General features: G+C 37.8%; 1 protein-coding gene across 1 annotated transcript; it reads left to right on the top strand.

The window, feature by feature from the left end:
- Window positions 1-8,803: 8,803 nt before the first annotated feature.
- On the top strand, window positions 8,804-23,788 carry AMBN (ameloblastin). Its single transcript, XM_025386185.1, has 13 exons — window positions 8,804-8,919; window positions 9,865-9,933; window positions 13,574-13,624; window positions 14,914-14,961; window positions 16,084-16,194; window positions 17,931-18,167; window positions 19,155-19,193; window positions 19,324-19,362; window positions 19,497-19,535; window positions 19,783-19,842; window positions 19,940-19,984; window positions 20,388-20,432; window positions 22,685-23,788. The coding sequence occupies exons 1-13, from the start codon at window positions 8,905-8,907 to the stop codon at window positions 23,228-23,230; spliced, it is 1,344 nt and encodes a 447-aa protein (XP_025241970.1). The 5' UTR covers window positions 8,804-8,904; the 3' UTR covers window positions 23,231-23,788.
- Window positions 23,789-25,304: the final 1,516 nt, after the last annotated feature.

Raw genomic sequence — 25,304 nt, 5'->3', positions numbered from 1 at the left:
GAATGAAGAGGAACCAAGTCTTTTATGAGTACATAATGTTAGTGCAATGTGCGCTCTGTTTTGCTGGCTTTGAAGAGACTTGTTTTGCTTATTTCTCAGAGACTTATTTCTAAGTTGAATATGTTCCAGATAGCTGCATTTAAAGATAAATGACATCCATACTAGTGACGTATAAGCACACTTGATAAATACTATGCCACCCTTGGGTTCTGTCTTTCCCTCACACCCTACATATACTCCATCAATAAATTCTAGAAAAAATATCCAGAATGCAATCAATCATATTTCAGTGCTCCCACTGCTACCACTCTAGCCCAAACCATCATCATCTTTCAGCTGAATCACTGCAATCCCTCCTAACCCATCTCTGTGCTTCCTCCTTTGATCTCCTTCAGTCTATCGAATGCAGCCAGAATGGTCCTTTTAAAATGTTAGGTCCGGTGGGGCGCAGAGGCTAACACCTGTGATCCCAGCACTTTGGGAGGCCAAGGTAGGAGGATTGCCTGAGGTCAGGAGTTGGAGACCAGCCTGGCTAATGTGGTGAAACCCTGTCTCTACCAGAAATACAAAAAAAAAAAAATTAGCTGGGTGTGGTGGTGCAGTGCCTGTAAACCTAGCTACTCAGGAGGCTGACGCAGGAGAATCACTTGAACCAGGAGGTGGAGTTTGCAGTGAGCCAAGATCACACTACTCCACTCCAGCCTGGGCAACAGAGCAAGACTCCATCTCAAAATAAATAAATAAATGTAAGTAAATAAAGTGTTAGGTCAGATAAATCATGTTCCTCCTCTGCTCACGACCCTCCAATGGCTTCCTACCTCACTCAGAGTAAAAGCCAAAGCCATTACTGTGGCCTCTGAGATTCTACACAATTCCATCTCCTATGGCTTTTTCCCATTCAGTCCTCTCCCACCACACTGGCCTCCATTACTGATCTTCTACTTCTCATTTAAGTTGTACCGAAATTCAAACATCCAATTAATTCCTTTTATACATTTAGCTTTTTCCCATAGAGAAATTTTAAACCATTTGGTACAATTTGGTTCCATCATCAGACAGATCTGGGCTGAATCCAGACTGCTTACTGGCTGTATGATTTAACGATATTACTTGCCTTATGGGATTGTTGTAAGGATTAGGCGAAATAAATGCCCAGGTCCTAGAACATAGAAAAGACTCGATAAATACAATCTATTATTTTTCATATAAATTACATATGTTATACACATATATATATATCCAAATATCAGATTTTTACGTTATGGAAACAAAAAAATCCACAAGTTAGAATAAAACTTTTAATTTTCATGGTACTATTATTTGTCTACATGTAGCTTACATGCAAAAAAAAGGTAAAGATACTCTTCTTTGCTTCATGTTCTCCTAGGCAGTTATTACCATATCCATCTTCCAAAAGGAAAAACTGAGGTTTCAGCATGTTTGACATTGTGATCGTATCATGTCCTACCAATTAGATACATTTTTCACTAAATTCCTATTAGCACTTAAACTCAGCCAATTTGCTTTTCTGTCACCATTATGTATCCAATTCATTTCTTTTCATGGATCATTCCTTCAATATGGAAGAGTCTTTTACCTTATACATATCAGTATATACTTTTCATCCCTGGCAATCCTGTATTAAAACACCTTCTACAAGAATACTTCTATAATTAAGTCTATTTCATTCTAGTAACCTCCTTATTTGACACCCTTCCAATATTTATACTAAACCAATAATCATTTGCATTAATTGTATGCTTCTAATGTATCGGGAGCTGTTCTAAGCACTTTAGTGTATTATTTCATTTATTCCTATGTAGGCTCCTTTATTAATACCCTTCTACAGATGAGGAAACTGAGGTACTACATGATAAAATAACTTGTCCAGGACACACAGCTAGAGAATCATGACACTCTATCTCAACTAAGCAGTCTGATCCCCAAAACTCATGCTCTTAGCAATTAAGCAATTCATACCCTATCTTCTTTTACACCTTTTTTTCCGTAATAAGTCTCATGACAGCTCATGTGTCAATGTCATGTATTGTTTCTCCAACTAGACTATAACATTTTTTTAATGAGTCTGAATTTCTCTTTTTACCTCCATTAAACTTAATATAATGGTCTCTTCATAGCCTTTAGTAAATGCTCCTTTAACAAACTCAGCAGTTAAGTGACAGCACAGGACATGTGCCTGACTTGCTTTTCAGTTATTTACACCAAAAACTTTTGGGCCGAGCAAACCCAAATACCACTTCTACTATAAAACTGATTCTGTTGTAATCATGAAGGGTCCATGTGTGAAAAGCTGAAGTCATTTTGTGTTGGCTTGTGGTCAACTCTTTTCTTCCGAAAGTCCTGCTACATGGGCTTACTACAGGTACAAACAGCAGATAATAATCCAGGACAGAAACAAATGAATCATCATTTTAACACACAAAGCAAGTGGGTGTTTTACTTGACAAGCCGCCAAGAGCTACTGTATCAATGGCATACATTTCTGCTAAAAACTCCTCTGTTTGTAAAGGACCAATGCCAGATTTGTTCAGTGTCAGAGTTTCCAGGTATGTGACTTTGGAATCCACCATGAAAGAAAGGCAGCAGGGGCAAAAAATGACATCAGCCTGACTCCAAGAAGTATTTATGAAGTATACTACCTGAGAAGTTACTGTGAACTAGGAAGCCTTCCAAGGAAGGTATTTTAACTTAAATTTTTATTTTAATGTCTATCAAAAAATGTACATCAAACATGATAAAAGATCCATTCATATGTTACATAAAATGTTGTATAATATATGCTCAATGATATAGAAAACACATACAAATTCTCTTGTGACTCATAAACAAAAACATTAACAGTTTACAAAAAAATTGAAATATAGTTAGTAAATAAATATGTAAAGAAAATATTTAACCTTGGTGATGATCAAAGAAATATAAATTAAAACACCAATGAAATAGTGCATAATACCAATTAATTTATGAGGGGAAAAATTAATTAAATGAACAAATTCTGGCAAAGTTGTGGTAAAACTGGTATAGATGAATTATTAGTAGGCTATAAACTTAGATAATTCAGCAATACTTATCAAAAGTCATAAAAATACACATATTAACTAGAAATCATATTCATGGTAAATTATACCAAGAAAATAATTCAAAATATAAAAATTGTTTTGAATCTTTACTAATTAAAAAACTCATTGTAAAAAATTAGAAACAACCAAAGGTTGAAAAACAAAGGTCCTAAGCCACAGGATGGGGAACATCACACACCGGGACCTGTCATGGGGTGGGGGGAGGGGGGAGGGATAGCATTAGGAGATATACCTAATGTAAATGACGAGTTAATGGGTGCAGCACATCAACATGGCACATGTATACATATGTAACAAACCTGCACGTTGTGCACATGTACCCTAGAACTTAAAGTATAATAGTAATAGTAAAAAAAAAAACAGCAGTCCTAAGCATCGACTTGAAGATATATTATCCAGACAATTAAAAATATAATATTTATCTCTGCAGCAACATGTCAATATTTATGACATAATGGTAAGCACATAAAGACCAATACAAAATCATATTTACACTATAATCATAACTATGTTAAACATGAATTTAACATGAGTAAGTACTGTAAGAAAAAATAATTTTTTAGGTTGATGAGGTAGTAAAATTCTGTCTAATTTGTCTTCTTTTATATTTATATCATCATCACTATGTTGTTTTTCTGGTTCTTGATCTTTATTACAAAATAAATGGAAACTAATTAAAAACAATGTCTTCTAACATTATCTGCAGTTCTGATAAATTCTCTATAGACAAGGTGTATGTGGTACTCTCCTTTGCATCTGTCAGTGATTGATTGGTCCATGTCATTTGCCAGTGAGTAACTAATTCATGTTGACATAGTGCATAAAAGCAAAGACTCAAAGCCAGATACTTGAGTCTAAATGCTACTTCTAGCACTTACTGACTGTGTCACTTCAGGCAATTTACTTTACCTCTCTATAGTTTTGTTGTATTGTGGATAGAAAGTGGAAGAATCACTGTTTCCTGAAGTTCTTGTGAGGATTAAATAAATTAATATATGTAAAACAGTCAAATTATCACCTGTCCACAGTAAGTGCTACCCATGTATCAGCTATTAATATTATGATGCACATAGAACATCAAATGAAGCAAATTAGAAGACTGGGTGGTTTCTACCTCACAGGAATGTTAGACATGAAAGCCATATCCAAAAAGTTAGAAGACCACATACAAAGTAAATGTTAAAGATCTTTAATGAGCAAGGTGTCACAATGTAGTGTATGAATGACACATAGTTGGAATTCAGAGAAGGGAAAAATCACAGTGGAGTGGAAAGTAGGAAAGTAGGGGAAGGAGTCACCGAAGAGGTCAAATTTGACTATGACTTTGCAAAACAAGTTATAAAGAGGCAAGAAAAAAGTCTAGACAAAACCCTCCTGTTCATTGTAGTATTATTTACAAAAGCCAAGATATGGAAATGACTCAAATAACCACCGACAGATGAATGGGAAAAGAAAACGGAAAATATATATACAATGGAATATTATTCAGCCTTAAAAAGAAGAAAGTCCTGCCATTTGTGACAACTGGATGAACCTAAAAGACATTATGCCAGATGAAATAAGCCAGTCACAAAAAGACAGATACTGCATGATTCCACTTATATGAGGGATCTAAAATAGTCAGACTCACAGAAGCAAAGAATAGTGGTTGCCAGAGGCTGGGGGAAGGTAGAAATGGAGAATTGTTCTTCAATGAGTATAAAATTTCTGTTATGCAAGATGAATAAGTTCTAGAGATTTGCTGGACAACAATATGCCCATAGTTAACAATACTATATTGTGCACTTAAAAATCTGTTAAGAGGATAGATTTCTTGTTCAATGTTCTTACTACTCAATAAAAAAGCGCACACACACAAAAGAACACAAGGAAATTTTTGGAGGTAATGGATATGTCTATTACCTTAGTTGTAATGTTGGTATCAAGGGTATATGCATATGTTTAAACTCATCAAGATGTAAACATTAAATATGTGCAATTATTGTATATCAATTACACCTCAATAAAGCTGAGAAAATATTTTAACATGAAGCAGATTTTTAGCCTTCATATTTCATTTCCACAAGAATGATAATAACTCATGATCACTGAACATTTCTTGGCTACCAGCTAGTGTGCTAAGCACTTTATATTTTGTATTTAAATTAAATTAATGATGACCTATGGTAGACCACATTTCACAAATAAAAATATTATATGAGGCTGGGTGCAGTGGCTCATGCCTGTAATCCCAGCACTTTGAGAGGCCGAGGTGGGTGGATCACCTGAGGTCAGGAGTTCGTGACCAGCCAGGCCAACATGGTGAAACCTCATCTCTACTAAAAATACAAAAAATTAGCTGGGCATGGTGGTGGACGCCTGTAATCTCAGCTACTCAAGAGCCTGAGACAGGAGACTCACTTGAACCCGGGAGGCGAAGGTTGCAGTGATCCAAGATCGCGCCATTGCACTCCAGCTTGGGCAACAAGAGAGAAACTCCATCTCTCTCTCATTCTCTCTCTCTCTCTCTCTCTCTCCCCCCATATATATATATATACACACATGGAAAAAAGGAGGCCAGGCACAGTGGCTAATGCCTGTAATCCCAACACTTTGGGAGGCCAAGGTGGGCAGATCACTTGAGGCTAGGAGTTCCATACCAGCCTGCCCAACATGGTGAAACCCCACCTCTACTAAAAATACAAAAATCAGCTGGGTGTGGTGACACGTGCCCATAGTCCCAGCTACTCAAGAGGCTAAAGCATGAGAATCGCAGGAACCTGGGAAGCGGAGGTTGCAGTGAGCCAAGATCGTGCCACTGCATTCCAGCCTGGATGACAGAGTGAGACTCTGTCTCAAAAAAATTAAAAAAAAAAAAAAACTACATGAAGATTATATAGTGGCTCATTCAATGTCATATGACCAGTGAGTATTACAGAGGGGATTTAAACAGCTGTGCTCTCAACCACTTTACTAACATATTCTGCCAAATCTTGTTGCTCTAAATTTTTCATTGTAACTTTTTCTACGGCCTATGTCTCTTCATGTGTCTCACATCTTTTGTCACCTCGAGGTTTTTTTTTTATTTCGCTGTACTCCAGACACAAGCATTTTCTTAAGACTGACTCTCTGATTGTTCTTCATACAGGTATGGTCTTGGCCAACATAACATGGTTTCCATCAGCTATGGTAATTTCCTTAATACCTATAATCACTGTCAAAAAGTCATTCATACATTCATACTAATTTCCAGATTTCCTTGGAATAGAAAAATTTTTCATTGGATAAATTAGTACTATATTTACCAACTTTCCCAATAACATACATCCCATAAAATCAGACAAAAAAAACTGTTTATTAGCTGAAGAAATGAAACCAACTCCAACTGATTACAATCATTATTACAATATGAATGCACACTGTCTCATGCAAAGTGGGAAACAAGATTGGAAAGATGAACTGAAATGTTAAATTGACTGTCTAAGTACAGAGCGTGAACTTTATCTGATAGCCTTGGAGATCCTTACATAGTTTTTGAGTGGGGCAGTGAAATGCCAAAACCGGTATTTTAGGAAGATAAGTCTAGTGTTGGTGTGCAGGATATTGGAGGAGAAATAAACTACCAGATAAACACCTGGAAGTCAATAAGCCAGAATGGAGTGTGACATTTAACAAAGGAAGAAGCAACAGTGTGTATGATATACTGGATATTTGACTTAAAAGCAAAGCACAACATAAGAATCCTACCAAAACATCGTTATTAGTGTGTCATGATCATGTTTATAAACTTTAGAAGACATACACACACAGTTTCCCTGTTTTGTAGCCAACGAAGAAGCTCGTTCCTATGGATTCAGCATCGACTTCCACGCAGAGAAAATGTCCTCCATCAGGTCCCTTCTCTACCTCATTGGAGCTTATGAACCTAGCTGCCAGCACTCCTCCTCCTCCAACACATGCACACACACACACACACACACACACACACACACATAGTGTTCTTGCGGTCTCATATTTCATGTAGTTTCTCCTACCAAAAGGACTATCAACTCATTCATTCAGCACCCAATAAATGGCAGCTGCTGCATCTTCACCATCTCACCAATCTTTACGACAAGCTCAGGCTGGGCGTGGTGGCTCACGCCTGTAGTCCCAGCACTTTGGGAGGCCGAGGCAGGCGGATCACCTGAGGTCAGTAGTTTCAGACCAGCCTGGCCAACATGGGGAAACCCTGTCTCTACTAAAAATACAAAACAAATTAGCTGGGCATGGTGGCGCGGGCCTGTAATCGTAGCTGCACAGGAGGCTGAGGCAGTAGAGTCGCTTGAACCCAGGAGGCAGAGGTTGTAGTGAGCTGAGATCACGCCACTGCACTCCAGCCTGGGCAACAGAGCAAAACTCCATCTCAAAAAAAAAAAGACAACCTTCTGGTCATTAATTATTATCCGTACATAACAGAAGAAGAAACTGGGGCTCGAAAGAAAGAGATTAAGGGACTGCATCAAGCACCGTAGAGAGCATGCAAAAATAATACTTTTCATTAACAATAACATTTTGCTGTTTGCAAAACACATTCACATTCTTCATTTCTTTTTATTCTAAAGATAATTCTGGTATCAGTGGAACACAGAGGTTTTCAGGAGCAGCTTCTAAGATAACATTATTTGAAGCTGTTAGGCCTACATTTGGGTATGGATACACCTTTCTCAAAATACCAGCTTCCTCAATGTTCCCTGTAATTGACAAGATCCCTGCTTCTCTAAAGAGTGTACTGACTCATCCCTTCTTCAGAAACTAATCTTAAATGCTTATCCCTACCATATCTGAAATCACAACTTTGGAAAGACAAGGATGGGCAGAGAAGTAACAAAAGCAGCTGATATACAATCCACATTCAAGATATTATCTGTTCATGGAGAAAAACCAGTCTGTGTTGATGTTAACCTTTTAAATGATCGAAATATGTCTTATTAACCTGGCTTGATACTAATGCCTGGAAATGTGTCTATCTAAAGTGTGAACTGACACTTGTGCCCATTGATTTGGTTCATAGAGAATGTTCTGATTTATGTCCCTGTCCCCACAAATTTTTTTTTAAATGCACCAAAGTTTTACCTGAAGTAAACCTGATTCTTGCAGAGGGTCCAATTGTAGTTTCTTACAAAAGGTTGGCTGTCTCTAATCAATTATCTCCAGATATGAAAATATCTAGGAAATTCAAGAAAGAAATCACACACATTCATTATCCATCTAACATTTTAATGTTTTCTTTCAGACTCTGTGTGTGCTGAGGGGGAAGGAGGGTAGTTACTTTTACTGCAACAAACAGGAGGGTGAAAATCTGAATAATGCTAGCATTGGGTCACTAGCTTTATCTGCAGATAAAACCAGCACAAAACAGATAATGGCTTGTTTTGCATCTATTTTACATATATTTCCCCCAGCTCACCAAAATAATTGTCTTCAGAGCCTATGTCCATTATTCCTTTACTGCCTTCCCTGCTATCAAGTTCTCTGAATAAGTACAGGGGCTGCAGTACAATTAAAAATAATGAGACCCTACTGGGCCAATGTCCCTGCATGCAATAAAAGGTTGTGGACTAATTGCAGGAGCAGAGATTCCCGCCCCCCCAACCTCCCCGCCCCCGCCCCCCAGCCATTTTGCTTCACTTTGATTGGTGGATTGGCACTTTAAATAAAGGTTTCTAATCTTCCCTGAATGAGAAGTACAGAGCAAGTCCCACGCACAGTCCTGAAAAAAATTTTAATCTTCTTTTCTTAGAACTATCTTGGTTGGCATCATCAGGCCCTGAGAGCACAGTGCATGTCAGCATCTAAGGTAAAATGGGATTTTATGATTTCCGTGTGTTTCCTGTAAATTCTTTTTTTCCTATCTCCAGACAGCTTTTATAAAGAGGATTTATCTTCATTTGTCACCAGTAGCTGAATTATTGCTTGTTGTAATCCATTAGCATGTTAAGAGATGACATGCCTAACACCCATTCAACTAAGAAAAAAAAAAAAGACTTTTATCTATAGACTGTATTTTTTTTAACTATTTTTTATTATACTGCCTAATTTTTTGTAATATTAGAAGATGAGTAAATTTCTTGGCTATTCAGATCTCTATTCATGTAAGAATAAAGAGCTTTTTGAATTTATAGAATAAATTTTAAAAGATAATTCATTTTAGGAAGAGGAAAGCTAAATTTGAAACATATTTTCCACTAACATCAAAGGAAATTAAGATAGCCAATTTACTCTCATTTGAAAAGATAAGTTTTGGAATGGTTACGTACATTACCTAAACTAAACATGCAATGATATACCCTCTATTCCTGCAAATAAAGGTTTGTTATAAAATGACTGTTAGGTGCATTACATTTCACATGCATTTCAAAATGTATCCCAAAGGGTAAGCAAAGTATAAACTTCTGTGAATAATACCTGGTAGACCAATATTTTACTTAGCGGGAAGGATTTTTAAATTCATAATTCACTTTATGAAATGAAACATAGCACTTATAGGATATCGATGGAGGTTGTTCCTACATATTTATTCAGGCTGTAGATCCATTTAAAAAGTGCTTAGATATTTTTTAATTGCTTGTCAATTTATTTCAGAAACTACTACATACAAGTTAGTTTTTTATTTTGTTCTTCTAACCTTTATCCTGATTGTTTTTGGAAGAGCAGAGACTCAGGCTCATTTTCAAAAATTGTCTTTTAACCATTCTGAATAAAAATTAATCTGATTTAATTCTCCAACTTAATTATGTTTTAGATTCCACTTTTCAAAATGAAGGACCTGATACTGATCCTATGCCTCCTGGAAATCAGTTTTGCAGTGCCGGTAAGTCAGTCTTTAGAGTGTGTCCCAGAAGAGGTTCTTGATTGTTGGACTCCAGACAACACTGAAGGGATTTGGACTGAGAGTCCACGCATAGACTCACTTGATTTAATCCAGTGGTGTAGTCCCATTGAGTCAAAAGCCATAGTCGCTCAGATGTCAGTCTTGCAATCCAAAAGCGGTAAGTGATAGCTGGACTTGGTGGCTCACCCCTGTAATCCCAGCACTTTGGGAGGCTGAGGCAGGCGGATCACCTGAGGTGAGGAGCTCAAGATCAGCCTAGCCAACATGCGAAACCCCATCTCTACTAAAAATACAAAAATTAGCCGGGCATAGTGGTGTGCACCTGTAATCCCAGCTACTTGGGAGGCTGAGGCAGGAGAATTGCTTGAACCCCGGAGGTGGAGGTTGCAGTAAGCCAAGATTGCATCACTGCACTCCAGCCTGGGCGACACAGTGAGACTCCATCTCAAAAAAAAAAAAAAAAAAAAAAGCAGTAAGTGAGGCTTATGATATTTCTACGGAAAAGTTATTTAAAATAGTCCCAAAACAATTTCTAGATCTTATTCCACTCATTCAAAGTTAAAAGACTTAGTCTGTACAATGCATGGCGAAATTTTATTATCAACTTCTTGCTATCAGTATAAAGTTGAAATGGAAAGAGGAAATTTCTCTGAAAAAGAAAAGTACATTTTCTTCATTTCAAAAAGAACCATCTCCAAATTTCTGTGGTTACAAAACTCAGCTAGATAATTCTATTTGAAGCTAGTAATTAACTAGCAAATTTACCTTGTAAGCAAAAATTGTGTGACTGAGAGCTGAAGTTTCATAAATCAAAACATATCATAGTGATGGGGCTAACTGTGTATTACAGTCCCACACCTGATCCATTCTAGTATATACTGAAATGATCTCATACAAACACAATCTTTTGAACACTGAACTACTCCAGCCAACAGCATGCAATTCTGTTATCACAAAAACTTTATTTGGCTGCTATATGCATTTAGCAAATATATACTGAGCAGCCGCCATGCATCCAGCAATGTGCTGGGCATTGGAAAAATTAAAGTAAATAAGACATGATCTCTTATCTCCAGGAGCTCATAGTTGGCCTCAAATGAACTTTAGAATATTTTAATGCCCTGAAAGAAAAGGTTAGCTATTTGGTTTTCTTAAAGTGTTTTAGTGAAAGAGAATGGAAATGGAGAAAGAGGATGAAACCTGATTATAATGATGAAAACCTTAATTCCACAAATAAAAATAGAGTCCCTGTTTCATCACACAAGGTGAATTTTAAATGAAAGAAAACTTGAGGGTGCCACCCTAGCTTACCTTTGTATGATACTGACGTTGAGATCAGCCTCAGTCATTCACCATCGGTCTAACACATTGGTGTTCTTTGAACCTGTAATGATCCACACCTGAATCAACTGGGTCCGCTCTGAGGAACAGAACAATTGCTTATTATTGCCAACCAATTGCTTGTCAGATCAGATGTTCTTCTCCTGTTAATTCTGCATGAGAAATGTATCCCCTATCTGTATACATTCGTGTAAATATTCTTTAATTCATGACTTAGAGCGGATGGAAAGCAAAGTACACTTTGTTCTGTGGTTCAATCCAAGATGTGTTATTTATGCACTGGCAAATAGTGGGGAGGAAAGTCCCGCTCTCACGATTCCCCCAAATTCTCAACAAGCTACCCACCACATACACACGTACATGCACAATCACCCTTCCTGTCTATACAGCTAACCTCTTTCCTACCCAGAGTATTTGTTACACATTTATAATGCCTTTCCCTCTATTCTTTTTCTTTCTTTCTTTTTTTTTTTTTTTAAACAATCTGGCTTTGTTGCCCAGGCTGGAGTTCAATGCTGAGATCTCAGTTCACTGCCACCTCCTCCTCCTGGGTTCAAGCGATTCTCCTGCCTCAGCCTCCCAAGTAGCTGGGATTACAGGTGCCCACCACAACACCCAGCTAATTTTTGTATGTTTAGCAGAGACAGGGTTTCGCCATGTTGGCCAGGCTGTTCTCAAATTCCTGACCTCATAATCTGCCCACCTCAGCCTCCCAAAGTGCTGGGATTACAGGCGTGAGCCTCCGTGCCTGGCCCTTTCCCTCCATTCTTGTCCAAAACTGAATTATGTAAGGAAATTATCACCATGACCCAGAAGGTGGGATTTTACTTATATGAAAAAGGTGGGGGGTGAAAAAGCAGGGGGTGTAATTCTTTAACTTCTTACTCATAAAGGAAAAATAATACCACTATGTTTAGTAAACATTCCATAAATCCTTGTGGTATAACTGAAGGAAAGATGGCATTACAACCCCTTGGTCTTAGAAAGTGAGAGTATCCGAAGAACCAGAGACTCTCAAAATCCAATTTACTCTAATTCCTACTCTTCCATTCTCCATGTTTTCTACTGGTATTTGTGTAAAGTAATAACGATTGGTTTCTAAAGAAAAATATCTTTAACAACAACAAAAAAAAAATGCAAAAGGCTGGGCATGGTGACTCATGCCTATCATCCCAGCACTTTGGGAGGCTAAGGCAGGAGGATTACTTGAGCTCAGGAGTTCAAGACAAGCCTGGGCAACATAGTGAGACCCCCGTCTCTATTTTTTAAAAAAAGGAAGCCAGGTGCAGTGGCTCATGTCTGTAATCCCAGCACTTTGGGAGGCCCAGGTGGGTGGATCACTTGAGCTCAGGAGTTCAAGACCAGCCTGGCCAACATGGTGAAACTCTGTCTCTACTAAAAATACAAAAATTAACCTGACTTGGTGGCGCACACCTGTAATCCCAGCTACGCGGGAGGAGAATCGCTTGGACCCGGCAGGCAGAGGTTGCAGTGAGCCGAGATCACACTACTGCACTCCAGCCTGGGTGACAGAGTGAAACTTAGTCTTGGGGAAAAAAAAAAAAAAAAGGAAAGGAAAATATCTTACATTTTAAAAAACTAATTGTATAGATAGGTATATTTTTGAACAACTTTTAAGTGAACACGTTAAGTATAATAGTATTTTGTGCTAGAATGCTTTTTATTTAAGGAAAAATAAATATTTCATATGATCCCAAAATATAGTAGGTTTATACATAAAATAATCTTTCACTAAAAATCATAGAGAATTTGCTGAAGTCCTTTGAATGGGAGTCAAGTTGGATTTTGCATATGATTTTTCTGAATGTCATGATCCCATGCCACATCTGGTAAACCAAAATCATGTAGATTTGTCAAAAGCACATGAAAATTCAGCTTGAGTTTGTCCCCTTTACTTTTTTCTGTGGTAATTTTTTAAGAATATAAAATACTAGTAGTTTTCTATTTTGTTGCTTTATTCTACTTCTCCTTGTGTGTAACTTTAAATCATATTTTGCTTTTAAAGCAACAAAGCATTAAGATGCAGACAAAGGATAGATGATGCAGGTGGGAGCAAAATTTTTAAATACTGTGTTGATTCTCCCAAATAACTTATGCTCTTCTTCATTCTGCCCAAGCACTCAAGTTATTTGCATAATAAACCAAAATGGTGGCCCCTCAGGTAGCCCTTATGTACTGGAGCAATATCCTATGCCCAATGGGCATTGAAGGAAGTTTTGTACCAATGAGACTCAAAATTATTCTTATTTTCATTCAGTTCTTTCCTCAGCAAACTGGAACACCGGGTATGGCTAGTTTGAGCCTTGAGGTATGTATTGCCAGAGTTTTTTACGTATTAACTTTACATTGGTATATTTGCGATACAGGAGAAATATGGTGGTGTGTTTCTCAGTTTTCCTAGCCAGAAGTTTGTGGCTGTTATCCTGAGGAGTGCTAGAAAAATTATGACATTTACTAGAGCTTTGTCTTATAATTCTACTGCAATTTTAAACTCTCAGGTGTTTTACTTTTTAGAACATTATTTCTATGCAAACAAAAGCAATATTAATACTTAATGCCTTATATAGAATATACATATTAATAAAATTACTACATTAATTAAAATACATTGCTCTTTACTCACAGTTTATTTTTAGTCCTGCTCCTTATACTATCTTACATGACAAAGTTCTCATGAAATAAATGTACCTGTACAAAATTTAATTTTTTATAAGTCTGGCAAACAGCATTAACATTGTACTATGATACTTCCTGTATAAGTTGTACAGTGTATTTGTCTTATTGCAGTTCTCATGTAATATATATTCTGTTTAGAAAACCCCAGCAAAACTGAAATGTTAGTCATGTCAATGAAAAATATTGACAGTTATATATAGAAAGATATTTATAAGATTAAAAATTTTTCACAAGGTCTTGTGAAATTCCCGTGTGTCATGGTAAGCTGGGGGCAATCAATACCTATTTGAGCTAGATGCTTACTTCACATGGAAACTAATTGCACTGAGGGTTTTTTTTCTTTTTTAGCTTAAACTCAATCCAAAGCGTTCTGAATCTCTTCCCATGAAAAAAGTGAAATTGACTTTCTGTTGAAATGGTGGAATTCTCGATAATCTATCCAGATACTTAACATTTCTTTCAATAGTTTCTATATTTAATATTTTGAAAGATTTATTGTTTGAGAAAGAGGTAAAAGTTTTATTTATTTGTTTGTTTCAAATTCCTCTTCTGGCTGAACTTGTAAGGGGCAAAGTAAATTAAATGGGGAGAAAAGAGTCAATGAAGCAAATTCCTCACAATTACATTTATATTTCAGTGGAATGAGCTATTTTCCTATGTTTCAATGTAACCTCCACTTAAATAATACTTTTTCTCCTTTAATTAATGATAAAAGCAACTGCATTATTTTAATAGCAGTAATAATAACAATGGCAGAACCAAATTTAATATTTCCACCTTTCGATGATGATTTGTGTCTACTTTCGTTTTGTTAAACTGATCCACATCAAACTTTGTGTTGATAATGTCAAATATCACGAGAAATCAGTTGTGTCAAACACAGCATATGTGATAAACAGTAACCCACTTTTTTCTTGATAGACAATGAGACAGTTGGGAAGTCTGCAAGGATTAAACACACTTTCTCAGGTAATCATATTTCTTATTGCAAGTATTCATGGTGGTGCTAGTGTTAATATTAGCAGCAGCATTATAATTCATCAAATTTATTTATGAATAGACAATATACTAAATATTGGAAGAACCAAGAAGTAAATGAGAACCTAAAACAAAATAAGATAGAGTGATAGGGAAAAATAAAAATAGTATTGAATTTTCTTTAGTTAAAAAAAGAATATTTTTGTGCATTATTAATTTTATTATATGGCACAAAACATAAGTGCTTAAAAAATCTAAATCTCAAACAAGTTTATGGAAATATTGCAGACTAGCTCAAAATGAAATTTAAGTTCATTGAAAGGAACAGTTTACCTATCCATTTGATTTATTTTTATTTATTATTTATTTATTTAGACAGAGTATCGCTCTGTGGCCCAAGCTGAAGTGCAGTGGTGCGATCTCGGCTCACTGCAACCTCCGCCTCCTGGGTTCAAGCTATTCTCCTGTCTCAGCCTCCCGAGTAGCTGGAATTACAGGCATCTGCCACCATGCCAGGCTAATTTTTGTATTTTTTAGTAGAGACGGGATTTCACCATGTCGCTAGGCTGATCTCAAACTCATGACCTCAGGTGATCCACCCACCTCGGCCTCCCAAAGTGCTGGGATTAGAGGCATGAGCCACCATGTCCAACCATACCTATCCATTTTAAATTAAGCAACACCACTTTTGCTTTTGCTATATTTACACTATCTGTTGATTTTTTAGAGAATGAAAACCAGGCTGGGCTCAGTGGCTCACGCCTGTAATTCCAGCACTTTGGGAGGCCGAGGCGGGCAGATCATGAGGTCAAGAGACCAAGACCATCCTGGCCAACATGGTGAAACCCCGTCTCTACTAAAAATACAAAAATTAGCTGGGCGTGATGGTGCGTGCCTGTAGTCCCAGCTACACAGGAGGCTGAGGCAGGAGAATTGCTTGAACCCAGGAGGCGGATGCTGTGAGCCAAGATCGCCCACTGCACTCCAGCCTGGTGACAGAGCGAGATTCCATCTCAAAAAAAAGAAAGAAAAGAAAAGAAAAGAAAACCAAATATAACCAATGTTATATTTAACATTTAAATATAAGCATGCCTTTTTTATCCATGTCTTTAGTATTCTAGATTTGGCTTTGGGAAATCATTTAATTCTTTGTGGATGCACGGCCTCCTCCCACCACATTCCTCTCCTCCATGGATGAGGCCAAGGGAACATGAAACTCAACAGGTGAGTGAATAGCGTCAATATGTTTGAAACCTCAGGCTTTAAAACCTCTTCTTACTTGCCTTCCTTGAGTTGTGATAAATTAGCAATAGCCAAGTCCTAGCATTAACAAAAAATTATTCTCGTGCCAAATAAATCAAAGCCTATAACTGCTTTTAGTGTTTAAGAAATATTTTTAAATTTGAAACTATTTGCATATTTATTTAAAATAGGAAGATACAGCCTCCAAAATATGAGACCTATGTTAAAGATATCAGCAAACAATCCTCAAAAATCGAAGCAGGCTACACCCTGGACAATTTTCATTTGAATCAAGATTTCCTAAATAATTACTCAAAGGCTAATTTCAAATGATGACAATAATCCTGGTTAAAACACCATAGCCAGGTGCGATGGCTCATGCCTGTAATCCCAGCACTTTGGGAGGCCAAGGTGGATGGATCACTTGAGGTGAGGAGTTCAAGACCAGCCTGGCCAACATGGTGAAACCCCGTCTCTACTAAAAATACAAAAAGTAGCCGGGCATGGCGGCAGGCACCTGTAATCTCAGCTACTCTCGGGAGGCTGAGGCAGGAGAATCGCTTGAACCCAGGAGGCAGAGGCTGCAGTGAGCCGAGATTGTGCCACTGCACTCCAACCTGGGCAATAGAGTGAGACTCTGTCTCAAAAAAAAATTAAGAAATTTAAAAAAATAAAACATCATGAACCCTACAGAAGTCAATAAATATATCAATCTGTTAACCATTATTGATTAGGTGCCTAATAAATACATAAACCAAATTGTGATTTGGTAGTAAAAGTGAAGATATTTACGAATGGCTCCAAGGATTGTGAAATTTCAGATAGGACAAGACAACATATTTCAAAGTGCTGACTTGTGAGATGTGAGCTCAGAGAGGGGTGAGGACTGGAGAGGCAAAGCAGAGCCCCGAATTGTTGTGAGACTTCCTTGCTGATCTGAGGAGTTTGCAATCATTCTACAAACAATAGGGAGCCATTCGCCACAAGTAATTTCTAGAAGAAGCAACAAAACATGGTGATTTTAACAGGGAATTTTTTCATTTAATATATGGACTCAGAACCAAGATTAACAGGGAATTTTAGTTCCAGGTGGTCTTCCACAGCAGAAGCATTACCACGAGGTCCCATTTAGTAGGACAATAAATTATGTTAATGGTGACTGTTTCTTCACTTGTTTCCAAAGTGAATTTCCATGTTGCAAGAATTTGATTGGCATTTTAATTAATTATGCTTTATGCTTTCATTAATTTGAAAAATATACTAGGTACTCACCATGGGCCAGGCACTTGTTAGGAGCTATGTTATGTACAGGGGCTATAAAGAGAAACAAGACATATCATTCTCTCTCCATTGACTGGGGGACAAAGATTTATAACAAATAATTACCATCCAATGAGAAAGTGGTAAAATAAAGATACAGATACATACAGACAGCTATGAGAACTTAGAGAAGGACATGTCTCATCCTACCAGGAGGTTCATGTAGCTTCACTTTCATGAGCAATGGTGGTCCCAAAGCAGGTAGGGGAGGCACACGCAAGACCTCCCCAAACAACATTAACACTAACTGGTGCTTCCTATGTAAACTCAACTTCAAGACAAGTCCCCTAGCCTCCCTTCCAGATAGAAAGTGCCCCAAGCCCCTTTGTTTAGAAATTCTAAGCACCGTTGTTTAATGAGCCATCCCTTCCTGACACTCTTTTCAAATTTCTCTGCAGTATGAATATTCTTTGCCTGTGCATCCCCCACCTCTCCCATCACAGCCATCCTTGAAGCCTCAACAGCCAGGACTGAAACCTTTCCTCCAGGCCGCTGCGGCAACCGCCGACGAGGCCACAGCACAGAAAGAAGCACTTCAGCCTCCAATTCACCTGGGACAGCTGCTCTTGCAGGAAGGAGAACTGCCTCTGGTTCAGCAGCAGGTGGCACCATCAGATAAGCCACCAAAGCCTGAGGTACTTCCTTTCTCTTGAAGTCAGATCAGAATCACCAGCTAACCTAATAGAAGAAAACTAATTTGCAGGGCAATTTTAAATAATCGTAGCCTTCAGGCATAATACATGATATAAATATATTCTTAATCAGTCTTCCATATCTGAGATTTATTTTTTGAGTAAAACATAAATATCCGTTCCTATCTTTTGCCATCAGAGACAGGGCATGGATTCTAAAAGATCCTGTGCCTATAAAACTGGGTTTCTTAGTTACAAAAGATGAAAACTTCCATAGGAAATAGAATAAAACCCCAGAGAAGTCCAGGTTTCCTATCACTGGTCTTTTTTTGGTGTTGGAAAGACTGAGAAAAGTGATTGATCCCTCAGCATAACAAGTAGGATTTTCCATTATTATCTGTCTGACAGAAAGGTGACAACTATGCAAAAAGTGTCTTGTAATAATGTAGAGAAAAGTGTAATGGGTGAAAGAAAAGGAAGGTACCATGTAACCAGTATGTTGTGGGCATGTGTCATTCCCCCATATCATCCTGCCTACAATCCTATAAAAATACATATTATCAGTCTTTTTAAAGAAAGGAAGACAGATTTTGAGAAGTTACAAAATTGGCCCAGGAGTACACAAAAACTAAGTGGCAGAGCCAGGGTTCAAACCAACCAGGTATGTTCCCGTTCCAAAATTCATTACTTTCTAATCTGCAAGAGATAGCAAAGCCATGATAGATGTACCTCATTCCCCTGCCGGTACATTTGAGTAATGTTAGTAAAAGACCATTGCAAACTCTCGGGTCATACCTCCCAAAACACTGAAAGAAAGTAAAATAATGAAACTCATTTTGTTTTACCGTAATTGCAAACAAGATAATCATGTGATCAGTTCACTTTGTCAATTTTTTTATTTTTAATGTCACTTTGTCTATTTTTTTATTTTCTCGTTGTCTATTTTGTTAATTTTTTGACTGAGAATTTTAATATTTATCTGTGATATAGCTCCCAGGAGCAGATGTTGCTGATCCACAAGGTCCACCAGTAAGTACAGATCTCAATGAGACACTTTCTGTATTTTTTTATTTGTTCACTTTGTCTATTTTTTATTTGTATTTGTATTTATCTATTTTATTCATTTTTATGATAATTTTGATATTTACCTATGATATAGCTCCCAAGAATGGATTTTGCTGATCCACAAGGTCCATCAGTAAGTACAGATCTCAATGAGACACTTCTATTTTTTGTTTTTATTTTATTTGTTCACTTTGTCTATCTTTTATTTGCTTTTATCTATTTTGTTCATTTTTTGACTGATAATTTTAATATTTATCTGTAACATAGCTCCCAGGATTGGATTTTCCTGATCCACAAGGTCCATCAGTAAGTACAGATCTCAATGGGACACTTTGTCGTAAAAACTGTCTCTATATCTCGAAAAAGAAGAGTGAATTTTTTCATTGTCCCATTAATCCATGAATATGAAGTATAATGGATTCCTTTGTTTTCTTAAATATTAATACTTATTTCTATACTAATCCATCTGAAAATGTGTTTCATGTAACTCAAAAATTACTGTAATGGGGATTTGCCTGTGTGAATTACTTATTCTGTTTTCCACCATTTAAAGATTTTCCAAATAGCCCGTTTGATTTCTCGGGGACCAATGCCACAAAATAAACAATCTCCAGTAAGTTTTTTTTTAATACCACATCTCTGTTTGCAATTTACTTAAAAGTTTTTCCATTGGAAAATGCATTTTGTGATAATGATTATATTTTATTTAGCTTTATCCAGGAATGTTTTACATGCCTTTTGGAGCAAATCAACTGGTAAGTCCATATTCTATAAAAAGTATTGTTTTTAATTAAATTTTATCTTAAGAGCTACAATTATAAAATCTAGGTCTCACACAAGAGATTCCAAATAAACATTCTCTGAACGCCTACATTAGTAACTGAAATATTAAGGAGGCAAGTTTCCTATTTGGATAATCTTGGCTACACACACACACACACACACATGCACACAAGGGTATTAAAGAAAAAATAAATTTTAGATCTGAATTATCCAAGTTGACTACATTTATTCCATAATGACTCACCTCTCCACTTTACCTCTGTACACAGCATTAGTATTAAGGTTTAAGTGAAAACTAAATAACTTTTAACTTTGTCTTGAGTAGATAAGAAGGTAGCTGGTTCGTACTTTGATGCAATATTTCTTTTTGAACAGAATGCCCCTGCCAGACTTGGCATCATGAGTTCAGAAGAAATGGCAGTGAGTAATGTCTTCTAACTCTTCTTAAAATAGTGGCCAGGGAAGAACAGTCACTTATGACTGGCTGCAAGAGACGTCTGCCATGAATGTCACCAAATGAGCATAGGACTCAGATTTTTCCACTCCAAAAACTAAGCTTAAGTCTGAAGCAGTATCCAAAGATTTCATCATGTTTCCTATGTAGTCTTTCATTTCTGGGTGATAACTATTCTTGAGCATAGAGTTTTGCCCATTGCTTGTAGATGAACAGAGGAGAAACCTCCACTTGAAAGGCCGTCGTTGAACTATAAACACTTCAAACCAAAAAGATACATGTGGTTCATACAGAGTTCTTGTTCTTTCTCGGACCATTTGGTCCCTCAAAACATCAAATTCAACAGCATTACAAGTACTTCAGATCTCAAAATTGAAAGATCAAAAAGCAAAAGAAAACCAAGTTTAAAATGTGATTATTTTAAATGTCAACGTGCATTGTCAATGAGCATATACTAGTATTATGTTATCATTATCCATGCAAGTTTAGGATTTGAGATCAATAAAGTCGTACAACTCTTTTCCTAAGAAATTTTTTATCTGTTACATTTGTTAGAGCACAAGGCAAGACAAACAAAAGCTATATTGAATTAACAAATCATTGTCAACTACAGATTCTTTCGAGTTAACAAACACACATATTATCTGTGAAAGAAAAATTACATATCAGTATTTTTGTGTGCCTTCCATGTGCCACACACATAGGAAAATACTATAAACAAAACAAGGTAAGATTCTTGTTTTCGGCTGGGCGCAGTGGTCACGCCTATAATCCCAGCACTTTGGGAGGTCAAGGCAGGTGGATCACCTGAGATCAGGAGTTTGAGACCAGCCTGGCCAACATGGTAAAACCCCGTCTCCACTAAAAATAGAAAAATCAGCCGGGTTTAGAGGCACAAGCCTGTAGTTGCAGCTACTCAGGAGGCTGAGGCAGGAGAGTCACTCGAGCCTGGGAGGCAGAGGTTTCAATGAGCTGAGATCACACCGCTGCACTCCAGCCTAGGCAACAGAGCAAGACCCTGCTTTAAAAAAAAAAAAAAAAATCTTGTTTTCAAGGAACTTACAGTCTAATGAATGGAAAAGATAGGTACAAGGGCAGATATCTAATGTCAAAATCGTGGGATAAAAGCAATAACAGTTTTATTACAGAGAAAGAGTCAGAGAGGAAGGGCAGTTAGCCCAGTCCAGGGATTCACAGTATCATCCCTGGAGGAGATGATGTGAAAGCTGAGAAAGAATGAAGAGTCAGGAGAAAGGAGAAGGAAAGAGTATTGTATCTATATAACACCAATACAAGTCACTGGAAGTTCAAAATTCAAGTAAGTGTTAATTGCCATCATATAATATTAATTATTTCTATTCTGCCTCATTCCCAAAAGATTTTGCAGAGCTTATGAAAAACACACAATAAATATAACCAAAAAGTTGAAGGTAGGATTTAAAATGAGTCATAATTTCAAGAAAATCAGAATACAGATATGCAAGTCACACAGTCCTGCTCAATTGCTACCAACAGCCTAAGATTTTGGACCCCATATTTCTGGCAGCAAAGGTAGAAAAAGAAACATGGTCAGTTCTGGAATTCTGTTTGTCCACAGGAAGAAAATATTTTAGTTACTCCATGGAAGCCAAATTTTTTTCTTAAACTTTGTGCTTTAAAAAAAGTTAAGTCTTAGCTGGGTGCAGTGTCTCGCCCCTGTAATCCCAGCTACTAGGGAGGCTGAGGCAGGAAGATCACTTGAGCCTAGGAGTTCTGGACCAGTAGTCTGGGCCATATAATGAGGCCCCTAAAAGAAAAAAAAAAAAAAACGTACATGGAACTTCATTTGGGGTACACTGAAAAATGCCATTGACAAGATTCTCCCTCAACAAATGCAGTTATGAGTTTCAGTTCTTATTTGTTTTGTGATGGTAGTACTCACTTCAACTACTCGTTTTCTTAAAATTAAATTCAAACTCACTTTGCCTCAAGTCTTACTTCTGCCCTGTTATCTCCCTCTTGTGGAGATCACGCCAAGATCCACCCAGATAAGTGCAGAATCCTCTTCATTATGTTTCAAAGCCAGTTTAGTGAGAAATGAGCTTACACAAAGCTATCAGCCAACTTCCTATCCTCTACTAGTTTTTTAGAGATCCTTGGTGAATGTGACCAGGTAGAGTTGCATGGTATAGTTAATAGCATGTGATAATGGCATCTTTAACGAATGTCTTTTTTCCAGGGCGGGAGAGGAGACCCAATGGCCTATGGAGCCATATTTCCAGGATTTGGAGGCATGAGGTCCAGCTTGGGGGGAATGCCGCACAAGCCAGCTATGGGCGGTGACTTCACTCTGGAATTTGACTCCCCAGTGGCTGCAACTAAAGGCCCTGAGAAGGGAGAAGGAGGTGCACAAGGCTCCCCTATGCCGGAGGCCAACCCAGACGATCCAGAAAACCCAGCTTTCCTTGCAGAGCTAGAACCTGTTGCCCATGCAGGACTCCTTGCTCTCCCTAAGGATGATGTTCCCAGCCTGCCAAGGAGCCCTTCAGGGAAGATGAAGGGACTCCCCAGCGTCACCCCAGCAGGTGCTGACCCACTGATGACCCCTGAATTAGCTGATGTTTATAGGACCTACGATGCTGACATGACCACATCCATGGATTTCCAGGATGAAGTAACCATGGATACCACAATGGCCCCAAACTCTCTGCAAACATCCATGCCAGGAAACAGAGCCCAGGAGCCCGAGATGATGTATGATGCGTGGCATTTCCAAGAGCCCTGACAGCTCTAAGATATTAGCTACTTTCTGTATGCACAAGCTTCCCAGCTTTGTCCCCACAGTGTACCTTTTTGCTAAAACACTTATTACCCTTCTGCAGCAAAGGCATTAAAAGCGCTAAGCATATATTAATAAATACAAGTGGCTAGAAGTAGTGTAGGTCCCCTTCTTGCTTTCAATATCTTGTTGAAATAAAATCTGTCAATTGTCTCTGTGATTTAGAAACACTATTAATAACATCAGAGCAAGGGTCTAAGGGTCTCAGCATTTAATCATCACTTTTTCTTAGCTGTCTTAAGCATTACAGAATTTCTCTTACTAGCATGACACTATTATATTCAGGAAATGTGGTACTGCTTTTTTCTCTAAGCAAAGGCAAATATCCTCATAATTCTAAGCTAATTCATTTAAACTTTATTAAATGGGGATTGGTGGAAAACTCCTGACTGGTATTACTGGGTTTGGTATAATTGAATTTAAAAGTCTCATTTATAGAGTATTTTATTTAATCTAGTATAAAAATTCTAGCCTATTTTAAATAAAGAATTTTTCTCACTGAAATTTTCAGGAATTGTATGCTTATTATTTATATATATTTAAATGGTTCAAGAAAAGCATACTCATCCTCTACCTTTGCTACTCTTTAACTCATTGTATTCAATTCATTCATTCTTTCATCAGAACTTTACTGAATATTCATGTCCTGGGTGCAGTGCAAGGTATCAGAGATATAGTCCCTTCCTTCAAAGCTTACGATGAACATGACTGACAAGTAGACAATCACCATAACAAAACCCTAGACCAAGCTCAATTACTTTACATGTATTATCCCACAACAATAATGTAAAATAGATACACTCAACCCACAGCACACGTGAAAAGTGCTATGAAAAGGCCAAGCACAGGGTGCCCCTGGAGCCACAGAGAAGAGGTACCTAACCCAGCCTGAGGGGCATCGGAGGGTCTAGGAGGAATCAGACAAGTTGTCTCAGAACAGTTTCTAGAAACGATTTCAAGAGTGAGAGGTCTCACTCTCCAAGAGGAAGAAACAGAAAAAGAGCCATGTGGGTGTCATGTGAGAATTAGCTCATTCCTGTGAAATATAATGTGGGAAAGGGGGATGCAGAAAATGACCCTTGCTTGTCACCAGAGCTAGGTGTGTATGGAGCAGAGCTATACACCTAAATTAAAGGGCTCCCAGCCCAGATTTGGTCACTCCTACAAAGTAGCTCCTACCCCCTTCTCTTCACCTTCTCCTAAGTGGCTCAACCCAGGTCTTCGACTCAATGACACTCAGACTTCTCTCCAACCGTTGATGGAGATTCTGTAGATGCAACCCAGGAAAAAGAGCCCTGAGATGCCTCCCAACCTGGGGTACTTCAGGAGCCTTACCAGGAGCATGTAGCTGCCACCTATTGCCTCCCTCTCTTCAAGCAGGGTTCTGCTCATCCTCACTCCATTGACTGCAGCTGAAAGAGAGATACAGAAGAAAAATTTCAGTTTGCCTCCCCGAGTGTCCCTGGCAAAGGTGCGAGGGTAGAATGACCTCCACAGTAGCCAGAAGATACCCACTGAGATCTATCTTAGCATCGCAGACAGTTTCCTAAAAAGCAGCATGGTACAATACATATAAACAGATCTGCGTTCAAACTTCGGTATCACATCTTATTATCCATGAGACTTTCGATGTGAAACTTAATCTCTCTGCGCCTGTGTCTTCATTTCTGTAATGGGGCTATGACCTAGCATGGAGAGTTGTTATGAGAATGAAATGAGATAAAGCTCACAGATAAAATTGCTGAATCATAACAGTTTCCTTCTTTTCCAACTGATCCTTTTGGTAAAGAGAATTAAGCAAAATAGCAGCAGCAACAGTGGAAGAATGGAATTGTTCCCATTATCTGATGAGTTTGTGTTTTTCCATTAACACTCCGACCATCGCCCTGCTTGTCCTTCTTTGTAATTCGGAGCATGCTTTTGTGAGACACACATGCCGGTTTCCCCGATGAGTCTTGCTGTAGCAGGGGCTCGAAGTTAGTCTCTCTTACTGACCATCTGGACACTTAACAAAGGTAAT

The sequence above is a fragment of the Theropithecus gelada genome, chromosome 5 (assembly GCF_003255815.1).
Source record: "Theropithecus gelada isolate Dixy chromosome 5, Tgel_1.0, whole genome shotgun sequence".
Lineage (NCBI taxonomy): Eukaryota > Metazoa > Chordata > Mammalia > Primates > Cercopithecidae > Theropithecus > Theropithecus gelada.
The sequence above is the reverse complement of the archived record's forward strand: the minus strand, read 5'-3'. Positions and strand labels throughout refer to the sequence as shown.